General features: G+C 37.8%; 1 protein-coding gene across 5 annotated transcripts in view; it reads right to left on the minus strand.

The window, feature by feature from the left end:
• Nucleotides 1-14,430, minus strand: part of MIGA1 (mitoguardin 1) — a 91,759-nt gene that overhangs the window by 6,908 nt on the left and 70,421 nt on the right. For 4 of the 5 annotated variants that reach the window (XM_029947220.1, XM_029947225.1, XM_029947224.1 and 1 more), the window contains exons 9-15: nucleotides 9,345-9,463; nucleotides 9,013-9,085; nucleotides 8,290-8,376; nucleotides 5,899-5,997; nucleotides 3,415-3,549; nucleotides 2,020-2,073; nucleotides 30-146 (exon numbers count right to left, since the gene is read on the minus strand). In XM_029947220.1, coding sequence (XP_029803080.1) covers nucleotides 30-146; nucleotides 2,020-2,073; nucleotides 3,415-3,549; nucleotides 5,899-5,997; nucleotides 8,290-8,376; nucleotides 9,013-9,085; nucleotides 9,345-9,463 — 684 coding nt within the window. The remainder of the gene's footprint in view (nucleotides 1-29; nucleotides 147-2,019; nucleotides 2,074-3,414; nucleotides 3,550-5,898; nucleotides 5,998-8,289; nucleotides 8,377-9,012; nucleotides 9,086-9,344; nucleotides 9,464-14,430) is intronic. The other variant, XM_029947222.1, reaches the window with a different exon arrangement.

Genomic DNA, 14,430 nt, shown 5'->3' on the forward strand with positions numbered 1-14,430 from the left:
AAAAGAAATGATTCAATGGCTGAACATACCTTAAAGAAGCAACATAAATCATAGAGAGAATTTCTAGGACCCAAAAAGCCCCAGGCTAGGACAGGGCTGATTTGTTCACAAATGGCATAAAAATGGGCAAAAAATCCATCTGGGATCTGTTGGGAAGTAAATGAGAATCAAGTTATTTTTACCTTCCTGAATTAGCTGTCTCTAGTAGAGAAACTCTAATTGCTACCCATCATATGACCAGCTCATTTTGAGGCCAGACCAAGGTTAACGGTGAGCCAGTCTACTAAGGATGTGAATAAGCTTACAAGTAACTTTTAGAGTCACAGAATGTTTTATGTAATTTTTATCTCCTAGCCAACAGTTTCAAATGTGCTGAGGAACATTATTTCTTGGAGGCATTTTCACCTCATAAACAGACTTCATAAAAAAGCAATCATATGAGTGTTGTAATCCAGCAATAACAAGAATGCTATGGCGTCCCTAGCAGTATAATTTTTAGAATGCATGAGATGACCAGGGTTTCCGCTATTACACAGTTCTCCTCAATCACTCAGATTATCTGAAAAAGACCACAATGATTTTTAAATGGTTAAGCACAAAACTATGATTATTAGAATCCTAACTTTTAGTTGAGGAACCAGACATTATCGTGGCATTTAATTGTGTAATGACCTCTTCTTGTGCAAGAGTAACATATACAGTTGTAATTTAGGAACCTCTCCAAGTTTATTAATAACCTTCTGAATTTCTCTTGCTAAATAACATCCTGTGGGATTTGTCATACAGCATTGACTGGGGATAACTATCTTTAAGATTCTGTCTCCTGGAGAGGCTATTTTCTATTTAATAGGCTCCAAAACGTCTTCTAAACATCAATTTAAAGTATATCGATATTGTAACAGAATTGCCATTTAATGAGTACCCATTACATTCCAGGTAATGTGCTAGGTTCTATTTAATCTGATAAGAAGTTCCTGAAGAAGTAGGTCATGTTCACATCATTTTAATCATGTAGAAGTGATACTTTAGAGGAGTTAAATAACCTGTCCTGAATCACACACAGCTAACCAGAGAAGGCCATAAAGTTATGAGGGATGCACTGAAGTTATCATTTAGTCTGAGAGGTTCTGCATATATTAAAATTCTAAATCCCATAGACCATAGAAGGAGTTCAGACAGGTAGGACATTAGTATGAGCTGAAGGAACATGGAACAGGAACATGCTTTGCCAAGTAATAATGTGAGCTGAACTCAACAATGTAAGATGTATCAGATACAGAGGATTGAGCATGGCATTCCAGTTACAGAAATAGTTCCACAAGAGGTGAGATAAAGAGGCAACTGTGAATATGGGCAGAAGACTTGCCTAAGGCAGAAGATTTATGCTAAGAAGAAATAAAGTTAGATACGTTATTGTTGCCATGATTATTATGGTAACTAGCACTTATTAAACTCATTTCTGTATTTGCTCTTTATTTTATGTTTAAATGAAGCTGGCTGATATTATCTCATTTCACCCTTAGAGCAGCCCCATGAGGTAGGCACCAACTCCATTCTGCAAAAGGGAGAACTGGAGTTCAGCAGAGTCAGGAACTTGACCGAGGTCATAACAGCTAGTGAGAGAATTAAATCCAAGTCTACAAGTCAGCTCCCTAGCCACAAATCAGTGCTTCTCAAACATCTGAGTTTATAATCATTTGGAAAGTGTGTTCAACACAGGGTCTCTGGACTCATTTTAAACAAAAATTATTCAAATACAGGGTATCCAGAATTATTTAAAACATTCTATCTGAGCCATTTCTAACCCTAAGCTCTTTCCCACATAGCAGAAGTTCCATGCATGCGTCATGAGGGAGAAGGAATTCAGAACAGGAGAAGCCAACCCAGTATCAATAAGTCACTCATCCAGCGTGAGGGACAGTCCTTAGGAGCTGCCACCCCCACCTGAGGGCTGACTTAGCTGTTCGATAGGAGCCTCAGATCACTCAACAAAGAAGTCCAAGGCACAATGAAGTTTACCTTCATCTGTTGTCTTTTCTGTTTCAGCACTGACCAACAACTTGAAGCCACAGCCTAAATAAATGCAGATGAGAAAGAGCAAGACTTAAATTTATAAACTTTGCATTGGGGGTGATTTTTATTACAAATTCATAGGTTATGGGTCTGACCTGTTCAAAGCATTAACCACTGATAAGAACTAGTCCAGGTTCCTTCCACTGTTTGTAAGTAATAATGAACAGATATTTTGTTTTTATTAATTTTAAAATTAAATGAAAAGACACTACAAGGAAAAAAGGCTAAACTCTGGTACTAGAAACTTGGTAACCATAATTCAACTTTCAGAGTTCTTCAATTCTGTTCCTATGGGAAAAGAGTGAAAATGAAAATATGTGTACAGAGATACACATATATAACAATTGTTGTATGTGCAATAATGAAGACACAGTATTTTTTTTCTTCAAGAATAGTACTGCTGAAAACAACTGTAGGTAGAGCTGACAGTTTTCTTCCAATAAAGAACGAAGAAAATGACCTTAATGATAGGGACTAAAACACCCAAGTGGATCTTAAAGAATTCTGGCATGGCCCAACTTTGACAAGGGTCACTTTATCCAATCAGTTACAGGTATGGGAGAATATACACCTTTTATAGTTAAAACACATTTTAAGGGAAAAGTGGATTTATTAAAACTGCTTTAAAATGTAATGGCAGGAATTTCCAAAATACTTGTGAAATAGGCAGTTGGAACACTGTTTGAAAGCCATTCAAACTGCATCATGAATATCCATTCTACCTGCTTCCAGGTCCACACTTAAAACACAACAACAAAAAAAAACAATGTCAGAGAGATTGGAGTACAAAAAAAATAAGAGAAACTGAAAACATTCAAAGTACAGAATACAGTTTAAACTTGTTTTATGTTTGCATAAGCCTATTTCCTTTCCTCCCCTAATTTAAAAAGAATTTTTACAAATTTTTTATTTTTAAGTAATTTCTACACCCAGTGTGGGGATTGAACTCACCACCCCGAGATCAAGAGTCACATGCTCTACTAGCCGAGCCAGCCAGGTGCCCCTTTCTCCTCTAATTTTTGATATTATTTGAAAACATGAATCTCCATATTTCTTCTAAGAAATACATACTGTCTTTTTACAACTGCTTTATTCAGTTTAGTCACAAAGCCAGTTCAGTTACAATTTTTGGTTAGGCCGGAACTAGCTGAAGCCTGAGTTTATTTCAAGATCTGAAGACATAGTGTATCATACATGCCTGATCTCAGTATCAAAGAATGAGCTCAGTTTCCATACTGGTCATTCTATAGGTAGATATATAAGTAAATATTATTAGTCTTCCCAGTTCTGACCATTTTTCATCAAATGAAATGGTTGAAAAAAAGGTGAACCACCACTTACAGTTTCTTTGAAGGAGGAGTTTAGCCATCGATTATTTACTACATTCTGTATAGAGGTGGGTGGGTTTTCTAAATCTTCAAAGGAATCCATTAATATAAAATCCAGAACAACATCATAAAAATTTAGATTTTTCACCTGCATTAAATTATGAGTTAAAACACGAATTACTGTTACATAGAGCTGAAATAAAGTCTGAGCCATGCTTTATAACAGCTGGGTGTTTTTAGTTGAATCAGATTATATCAGACAAAAAAGGAGGAAGAGGAGAGACAAATATGAACACAACTCGCCACCAGAAATTATAATTCACATAAAACAGCTAGCTGTTCCTTCCTAGATGCCATCAGGCGAAATTAATCTCTCCTTCACTGTATTCTAGGAGTCCTTTGTTCATGCTTTTATTAAGGCATTCACAATGCTCAACTCGCTTTGTTATTTAGTCACTGGCATGTCTGCCCATCTTCCCACCACATCCTGAGCCTCTTGCTCCTTCATTCATGCATATTGTGTTGTACCACATGCCGTACCAGGAGCTCAGACTTCTACAGCAACCAAACTAGATGCTTAGAATTTAGTGGAGAAAACAGACAGTAACTAATAATTCCACAAATATACAATTATAAACTGTGATAAACCCAGTAAAGGAAAAAGTACGAGGAACTATGAGAGCTTTATAATGGAGATTCTAATCTAGACTAGATGTCAGAGACGGCTTTCTCTAGGGAGCAAGGCATCCCAGGTACAGGAAGTACCTGTCAAAGTATTTAAGCTAGGAAGGAACATGTGGTGTGAAGTCAAAGAAAATCACTGAAAGTGTGCTGTAGTTTCTCTAGCCAAGAGCTTAGGGGCAAGTGGCTGAAGACAAGAAGGAAGTGCTAGGTCCGTGTGAATGATTTTGAATTTTATCTAGTATTTTGGAGAGGCAGTGGTGGAGAGGAGATGGATGATCAGATCTGCATTTTTTAAAGACTGCTTGGCAGCAAAGTGGAGACAGAGGAGAGGAGAAAAGGTGACCGGGAGGGGGGAGGTGGGGAGGGAGGGGTCGCCAGGGGATCCAGGAATGCAAAGACTGAAGTAGTTCAGGGAAAAGAGTCGTTGCTCGGGCTACAGTGGCACTGGCTGGGTAAGAGAGAAGTTGAAGAAAGCAAAAATATTTAAGGGTTAAAACTGACCAAACTTCTACATATATATGACAGAGCAGGCAAGGACCAGGGAGGTATGAGGGGTGGAATCCCAGGTCCTGGCCGAACAACTGCATGAATACCAATTCCTTCACCGAGTGAGGGAACCCCACAAAAAGAAAGATTATGTCTCTGTGTACGGATGGTTTTCTCTGCCTAGAAAGCCTTTTAGTCCCTTCCAAACTCATTCTTTAAGCTTCTGTTACAAAATGTTCCAGGCTCATCATGGACATCCCCTATCCCAGTGCTGAGATCAGCCATTTTTCCAAGGAATCCTCCTTCCTTTCAGTGAAGAGTGGTATTTAGAAGCCAAGCTCCATGTGCTAGGAGTAATTTCTTTTGAGGTGTTGCTGCTCCCAGATCCTCTCAGTGAACAAAACTAGGAACTCCATGTATGCTTATATATATGCAAACCTTTGTGTTTATTTCTCCATCCATCTGTCTGTCTGTCTCTCTACCTGGTAAACTACAAATCCACACGGACAGCTCCAACTCCAGTCCTAGCTTTTTATACCTTCCTTCTGTGACAGTGAGCACCCTGGCTCCCATTATTCTCAACAGATTTTGTTATTTGTTTGATCCTGAGTAGCCAATGCCCTGGCCTCTCTAAGCAGTCTGTTGTCCCGTTCAAAACCATCCTTATACAGACAACCATGACCACCCTACTAGGGTCTTCTCATTGATGGAGGAAGGAAGGAAGGAAGGAAAGAAGGAAGGAAGGGAGGAAGGAAGGAAGGAAGGAAGGAAAGAATGGTGAGCTTATGGCAATGAGAAAGAACGAAATCTGGCCATTCATAGCAACGTGAATGGACCTCGAGGGTGTCATGCTAAGTGAAATAAGTCAGGCAGAGAAGGACAGATACCATATGTTTTCACTCCTAGGTCTAACAGGAGAAACTTAACAGAGGACCATGGGAAGGGGAAGCGGGGGAAAAGAGTTAGGGAGAGGGAGGGAGGCAAATCATGAGAGACTCTTGAATACTGAAAACAGACTGAGGGCTGAAGGGGGAGGGGGGAAAGGGGAGGGGGGTGATGCGCATGGAGGAGGGCACTTGTGGGGAAGAGCACTGGGTGTTATATGGAAACCAACTTGACAATAATGGTGAGCTTAAAAAACATTATTTTCAACTATTGCCCCCAAGTATAAAGATTGTGGTTGCTATTATTTATGACTGTCATAACCACACCACATAATTGGTTTTACTGTCATTTTACAAGGGCAAGGAAACAGTGGCCTCAGATAATGTAAATATTATATGTATATAACTAAGGGGAATGAATATTATAAAAAATTGAAACTTACTCCTCTGGCAGCAAGTTCCATTTCAGTACTATCCCAGTGATCAGTCTGCTCTAAAAAATAGATCATTTCATCAAAAACATCTTCAAACTTCTTTGGATTCTGAAGAAGAAAACACATTTTAATCCCAAACTTAACTTTATAACAAGGCTCAAGCTTACAAAGTAAATGAGTTACTCTTCAACCACATTTGATAGATCTTTATTCTATTAAGTAACTGACTTAAAATACATTTTCAAGGTATGCCATATTCACTTGGTTTAATATTTTGTTGTTCCAACATTAGGCAGGAGCCAAGACTAAGAACGTTAGTAAGATGTCATAAGCAAACTGCTTACTAATCAAATATGTATGCCAATTTAGGTGAGTTCTTGAGATGAAAACTTGGGTTACAGCAGATACTATGTGATGCTTTTGATGCAGTTCTACTCCTTTTAGAGAAACTCTAGTTGAAATCATTGGGTTTAACCTGTCATGGGAAGGCCAAGTAAGCAACATAAAATTTATGTTGGGAATTGCAAGTAGTTTATATCACCTTACACGTACTTTGCACTTATTTACTTACTTATTTTTATTTTTTTTTTACTTTTGAGAGAGAGAGACAGAGAGCATGAGGAGGGGAGGGGCAAAGAGAGATGGAGACACAGAATCTGAAGCAGGCTCCAGGCTCTGAGCTGTCAGCACAGAGCTCAATGCAGGGCTCAAACTCACAAACTAGGAGATCATGACCCGAGCCGAAATCAAGAGTAGGACACTTGGGGCACCTGGGTGGCTCAGTTGGTTAAGCATCCAACTTCGGCTCAGGTCATGATTTCACGGTCCATGAGTTTGAGCCCCGTCAGTTCAGAGCCTGGACCCTGCTTCAGATTTTGTGTCTCCCCTTCTCTCTGCCCCTCCCCCCACTCATGCTTTGCCTCTCAAAAAATGAATAAACATTAAAAAAAAAAAAGAGTAGGACACTTAACTGACTGAGCCACCCAGGCATCCCTCCACTTACTTTTTAATTAATCATCATAAGAACACTCTGAATAGTGTACCATAAATATAATTCTATTATACCAATGAGGTAATGGAGGTTCAAAAAAATTGGGTTACTCTTGCACTGTTGGTGGGAATACAAACTGGTGCAACTGCTCTGGAAGACAGTGTGGAGGTTCCTCAAAAAATTAAAAGTAGAATTAACCTATGACCCAGCAATAGCACTACTAGTAATTTATCTAAAGGATACAGGAGTGTTGGTTCATAAGAGCACATGTACCCCAATGTTTACAGCAGTACTATCAACAATAGCCAAATTATGAAAAGAGCCCAAATGTCCATCAACTGATGAATGGATAAAGAAGATGTGGTGTATAGATGCAATGGAATACTACTTGACAATGAAAAAGAAATGAAATATTGCCATTTGCAACAATGTGGATGGAACTAGAAGGTATTATGCTAAGTGAAATACATGAGTCAGAGAAAGACAGATATGTTTTCAACCATATGTGGAAGTGGAGAAACTTAACAGAAGACCATGGGGGAAGAGAAAGAAAAAAAGTTACAAACAGAGAGGGAGGCAAACCGAAAGGGGTGGAGAGGCAGAGCGGGGCAGGGAAAATGAGTGATGGGCATTGAGGAGGGTACTTGTTGGGATGAGCACTGGGTATTGTATGTAAGTGATGAATCATGGGAATGTACTCCCAATGCCAAGAACACACTGTATATACTGCATGTTAGCTAACTTGACCATAAATTATAAGAAAGAAAGAGAGAGAGAGAGAGAGAGAGAGAGAGAGAGAGAAAGAAAGAAAGAAAGAAAGAAAGAAAGAAAGAAAGAAAGAAAGAAAGAAAGAAAGAAAGAAATGGGTCAGAAAACCAGGTGTTCCAGTGGCTCAACATCTGGACACAGCTTGCATAAAGGCAAGTGGTTCCTTACAGTCTTAATGAAGTTCTTATGATTGCTCTGCCTCACTCAGTCCCATGAGCAAGAGTAAGAGGCACTCACTTTGTATTTCCAGATTTCTGAGACCTATTCTATTTCCTAGAACCTTACCGACCAGGATGTGAGGGAGGTAAGAGAGGAAGTATTAGAAATAACAATAGTGGTAGTTGTAGCATATCTAATGATGGCTCTCAACATGACATTCACAGACTTTACAGCAAACTGGGAATAATTTACGAGTGACAAATTGATCAAAATAGTGTAGACTTCATACGTAGAAACTAAACCAACCCAAGAAGAAGTCATGCTCTTTGGTAGGCTGTTTTTATTAAAACTTATTTTTAGCATGTGCACCTTTGCAACGATCTGCAAAAACTTTTTCTTCGATGAAAAATTCAATGTACTGTCATCTTCAGTTCAACTGAAAAAAACAACAATAAAGAAACATGCCAACAAAACAAGTTTACCTTTCGCGCTTTTACAATTAATGCTGACAAAATTTTCCTTCCACTCTCAGCAAGGAATATCCTGTTGGCGGTTTCCGAAAGTATTACCTGAAAAAATATTCAGCCCCAAAGAAAAAAGAAACCAATAATCAATTTGAACGGACATTTGATTCTACAGCACACCCAACCATGCACAACCCCGACATGGCCAATGTGCTGTATGTGGCACCATCGCAGCAGGCAGACCACAGAGAACGCTGTAATTTACTAAAATAAAAAGAGCTCTTGAAGCCTATAATAAAAAAGATTCAAGGGAAATAAATATGAATTTAAATTCTGTTCAATATTAGAAAATTCAAAATAGATGTTACATAGCTCCCAAAACATAGAAAAATAAGGATTTTACGACTGATTAAATAAAAAGCAATCTAGAAAGCACACTAATTGATGATAAACAAGGATTTTTATCTTGAACAGCCATTTGTACACATCTCCAGTATCAAAATATCCTGTTTGACAAAGTGTGGTGGACCTAGGAAGCCATGGCAGAGGACAAAGACAAATGAAGACAAATGAAAGGAAACAGCAGGCAGGAAAAATAAACTTAGTAGATATTATATTTGCCATTAAAAATAAGGATAACGAAGAGCAAAGAGCTGTTTTGTTTATATAGGGCTGGACTCCAGAGCATGAGGGTGGGGATGAGTGGCTAGGTGAAGTCACTTAATGTTAAAAAAAAAATACCTGAAAAGCCTGTCGAATACAGTGAAGTTTGGCAAGAAAATCACTGTCTCCTAGGCACTCCAACATTTCAGTTCTATGTAATAAACAGGGAAGACAACCATTAAACTGCATTCAAAATCAAGCCCACTACAGATGCAGACTCAAACAAGGCTTAACCTCCAGACCTTAATGTAAAACACATGTCTTTTCAATACCGACAAACCATGTAAAAAATGTTTTGAGCCTAAAAAACATTTGCCCCCATCTTCATAAACATCTTTGATAAGTATTACACAAGCATAGTGATGGCAACTTACTGTTTCTCATAAACAAAAGCAAATCAGAAATGGTACCTAAGCACTCTTGAATAAATTTTCCCTTCTTCAACGAGATGCATGGCTTCTTCATAAAAAGGGCAGTGGCAGAGCGAGTCCAGACTGTAGGCGTGCCGTGCTTCTCGGTGTTCTGCAAGCTAGGAACACAGCAGGTTACAACACACTCCCCGGATACAAGGAGGAACACTTTATAAAGGGTAGGACACAGGATCTCGCTAACATCAACGTGTACTCAATTTGACTAAACCATAAAAATCATTCAATACGATTTTACAGCTGAATTTTACAACTGAATTTTACAGCTTTTACAATTCAATTTCAAAATTCAGTTGTAAGAATGAGTACAACTTTATAACAAGCTTTGATTTCAGTAACTTAAATCCACAGGACACAAAGGAAAGTATCTTACAGTTCACCAATACAACTAGCTGAAGACAAAGCATTAAAAGAGAGGGAAGGATTTTATCATCCAAAGAATGCTCAAAAGTACTGTAACTCACAATTGTGACTGAAGTAAAACTTTCTACAAAAATACTGAAATCTCAATTTGGCTAATTCTGAGGAATTTTTTCTTATACCCAGTTCTGAGTAACCGTATAACTGAAAACCAGTCACGTGACTCTGGCTCACGAAACAGCTCTACGAATGAAATTCCAGTCTTCTGACAATTCATTAAAAAAAAACAACTGCAAACACTATAGAGTAGCCTGGTAAGCAAGAAGGCTTTGGAGTGATTTTTATTTTTCAATACTAAGTGATCCTTTTAAAAGACATGCTGCTGGGTTTTTGGTGGTGTTATCTGCTTCAAAAACATTTTTTTAAAAAATTTTTAAGTAATCTCCACACCCATCGTGGGGCTCAAACTAACAACCTAAGAGATCAAGACTCGCATGCTTTACTGACTGAGCCAGTCAGGTGTCCGTTTTGTTGTTTTGTGTTAAAAAATTTTTTTTCAATGTTTATTTGTTTTTAAGAGACAGAGAGTGTGAGCGGGGGAGGGGCAGAGAAAGTGGGACACAGAGAATCCAAAGCAGGCTCCAGACTCTGAGCTGTCAGCACAGAGTCCGATTTGGGGCTTGAACTCATGAACCACAAGACCATGACCTGAGCCAAAGTAGATGCTTAACCAACTGAGCCAACCAGGCACCCCCGTTGTTTTATGTTTTTTTTTTTAATGTTTATTAATTTATCCTGAGAGAGAAAGTAAGCCAGAAGGGGGAGAGAGAGAGAGAGAGAGAGAGAGAGAGAGAGAGAGAGAGAGAGAGAGAGAGAGAGAGAGAGAGAGAGAGAGAATACCAAGCAGGTTACACCCTGTCAGCACAGAACCCAATGTGGGGCTCAAACTCCCACATGAGGTTGCATGACCTGAGCCAAAACCAAGAGTCAGACACTCAACTGACTGAGCCACTCAGGCACTCCTGCCTGGTTTTTTTTTCCATTTGTTTTTTAATAACAGCTTTATAGAGATATAGTTTACATATTATAAAAATCATCCTTTTATAAAGATGTGTGTACAATTCAGTGGGTTTTCACTGGCTGTATTCACTGGGTTATGCGATCAGCACGGCCTTCTAGTTCCCGAGTATTTTTACCGCCCCAGTAGGAACACCCGTGCCCGTTATCAGGCATTCGTCATCCCCCTTCTCTCCAGCCCCTGGAAACTAATCTACTCGAGGTCTCTGGAGTTTCCTACTTTGGAAACTTCATGTAAGCGAAGCCAAACAATATGTGGCCTTTTGTGTTTCACTTAGCATAATGTTTTCATGGTCGATGTGAGATGCAGCTACTATCAGTATGTCATTCTTCTTTATGGCAAAATTGTATAGATACACCTTTTTTATTTTTACTCCATTCCTCAAATGATAGACATGTAAGTTGTTTCCACTTTCAGTAATCATGAATAAGTCTGCTTTGAACATTTGTGTAAAAGTTTTTAATGTTTCCAATTCTCTTGAGTATACACCTGAGAGGAGGGGTCAGATGGTAACTGTGTATTTAACTTTTTGGGGAACTGCCAAACTATTTTGCAAAGAGACCACACTATGTTCCCCTCCCACTAGCAATGCACAATAATTTGATTTTTGCATACTCTCACCAATAATTATTATTTTCCATTTTTTACATTACAGGCACTCTAGTGGGTATGAAGTGGTCTTTAGTTTCTCTAATGACTAACAATGCTGAGCATCTTTCATCTCCACACTGGCTTCTGTATATCTTCTTTGGAAAAATGTCTATTCAAATCCTTTGTCCATTTATGGTTGATTGGGAACCATTCATTATATATTCTGGATATGTGTCTTTAGAAGATACATGATTTATAAATATTTCTCCCAATCTGCTGTTTTTTCACTTTCTTGTTGGTGTCCTTTAAAGCACAAGAGTTTTTACTTTTGATAAATTCCAATTAATCATTTTTTCTTTTTTTTTCCTGCCTGAAATTTTACTTCCCACCTGAAATATTACTTCCCGCTTATACAGAACATCAAGGTCAGCCAGCAGTGAGGGGTTAGGGACTGCTAGGCCTTTCCTGGATATATGCTTAGTCCTGTGCATGCCTATGGCCTAGATTCCCAGGAATGTGTTGGAACTTTTTAAAGCCTCCAGTTAAACTCTCATTGCTCAACTTTTCCTTTTAAGTGTTTTGATCAGCCTCTTATTAGCCCTGACGGGTATCACCACCTCAGGCATATAATGTTAAACAACTGCCACTGATTGTTTTCAACAAAGGCCATAGGGATAGGTCTTTCCTACAGAGCAAGCTCTAAGTCAGATCAAAGAAAGTCCTGAGAATGGAACTTTGCGGGGAGCTGCCACACAGGTCAAAACTGAGAATTTTGTGAAGCTCCAAAGCCATTAAGTTTCTTTTAGTGGTTGCCAAGCCCCTGGTTTTTGCAATTACCACAGTTGTGAGATTGCTAGTTTTCAAGACTATGGAGTCAAAAGGGATGGGAATAGATCAAATAAAAAATTCACAAGTTCACTTTTCTTATGGAGTCATTTTTCTTGAATAAATGCCCTTTGAATTTCTCTGAGTCTTTCATTAATTTTCAGAGTTCTTAAAATTTTGATTTTGACAATTGGTGGTATTTTCATAGCTTTGTAGAGGATATTTTTGGAGGTTTTTAGTCTATTGTTCTAGAAGTATTTCTCCATGCTGTAGTCTTGGCACTTCACATGCACCCAGAGCTGTGCTAACTGTGTTAGGTTGATGATCTCATTTAAACTTTACAACTCATAAAATAGATACTATTATTATCCACATCTTACAGATAAAGAAACAAAGATTTACAGTAGCAGGACCGTGCCCCAAGTCCTACAACCAAATGGTAGAATTTAAACCCAGGTATTAATTCCAGAGCTTGCTTATATACTTAAATATCAAACTATACTCTTATTGGCCTCATCCAAAAAACCAAGGGGAAAGAAGTTTAAGCTTCAACAATACTTTAGATAGTTATAAATATGTCTATTAGACCAGAGGCAAAAAACAAAACAAAAACGTAAACAGAAATGATAATATCTGATATTATATATTCTCTACTCTAAGTAATAATAGTTCCTCTCATATTTTAAGGAAAATATACTATGCTAAAAGCAAAGTGTTTCTCAGGTTAAAAAAAAGCTAATAGGTTTTAAAATAACTTAGAAACTCTTTAGTATTAAATAAATTTACATGCCACTATCAAAACAAGGATCTATGTTCACCTACCAATAGAGAAAATCCGATTATTTTCAGGAGGAAAATAGACTCCAATTAAACTTTCTACATAAAATAATTTATACTAATGAGAATAAATAAATCCAACAACGAGAGATTCCAGAGTCGAGTCTTCATTTATTGGTCTACCTTGCTTATTTGTTGATTTGGCTAAGGTGACTGTTGAAATAAGTCTCTTGAGATAAACTTGCAGCTGTGAGAATACATCATACTGAAGATTTGATACTGACAGTATCATCACTCCTTCCTAAGACATGATGATAACTCAGAGACATTAATTTAAATTATCAATATTACATTTCATAGAGCAAAAGGCACACTATTAAAATGATGGCTTATATCCTCATTTTATAATATATCTTTTTTTAATGTTTTATTTATTTTTGATAGAGAGAGAGACAGCATGAGAGGGGGAGGTGCAGGGAGAGAATGACACACAGAATCAGAAGCAGGCTCCAGGCTCTGAGCTAGCTGTCACCACAGAGCCTGATGCGGGGCTCCAACCCACGAACGTGAGATCTGACCTGAGCCGAAGTCAGAGGCTTAACTGACTGGGCCACCCAGGTGCCCATCATTTTATTTTATTTTTTTTAATGTTTATCCATTTTTTTTAATATAACACAATTTTTTTAACATATGCAATTATTTTCCGTCATTTACAATACAGTAGTCACAATGAAACTCCAAAGAGAAAAGCAAAGTAAAAAATAAAAACCCCCACTTCTATTTCATGTAATTAGACTTATACAGAAATTAGAAGGTTAAGTAACAACGAGTTAATTACCTAATTTCACAGCTATCTGAAGTGGCAATCGTTATATAGCAGCTTATCTATGATACATTCAAGATAGATGATACAATATATTACTTGTTCATAGGCTACAACACAGCCTGCTTAATACCTTTCCTTAAATTCCACCTCTATACTACAATATGCTTGAGGTCCATGCAAAACAGCAGCTACCTTTTATATAGGAAATGGATGATTAAGTCTTTGGTGTTGTAAAAGCAACTTCATTTAAACATAACCACCCCCACCACCAAAAACAGAAGAGGAAAAAAAAAAGTAAAGAAAATAATAAGGGAAAAACCCAAGACACACTTCCTAGGGGGAAAAAAACAAAAAAACAAAACAAACAAAAAAAAAACCAGCATGTAATTTCTGTCCTTGACGGAATGTATTAAATAAGCAAACACCACCAACAAGCAAAACAAGTACTACAATGTAAAAATATTAAAAAAACGAAAACCCTCTCACATGTATAAATAAAAGATTGCACACAAAGAAATCACATCTTTTCAGGCTTCAATAGTAAATATTCTGCTATTATGTATTAAATACTGCATGGTTTGCCCAAGCTAAGATGAAACCACATCATAAAT

The sequence above is a fragment of the Suricata suricatta genome, chromosome 8, assembly GCF_006229205.1.
Source record: "Suricata suricatta isolate VVHF042 chromosome 8, meerkat_22Aug2017_6uvM2_HiC, whole genome shotgun sequence".
In the NCBI taxonomy this organism is placed as follows: Eukaryota; Metazoa; Chordata; class Mammalia; order Carnivora; family Herpestidae; genus Suricata; species Suricata suricatta.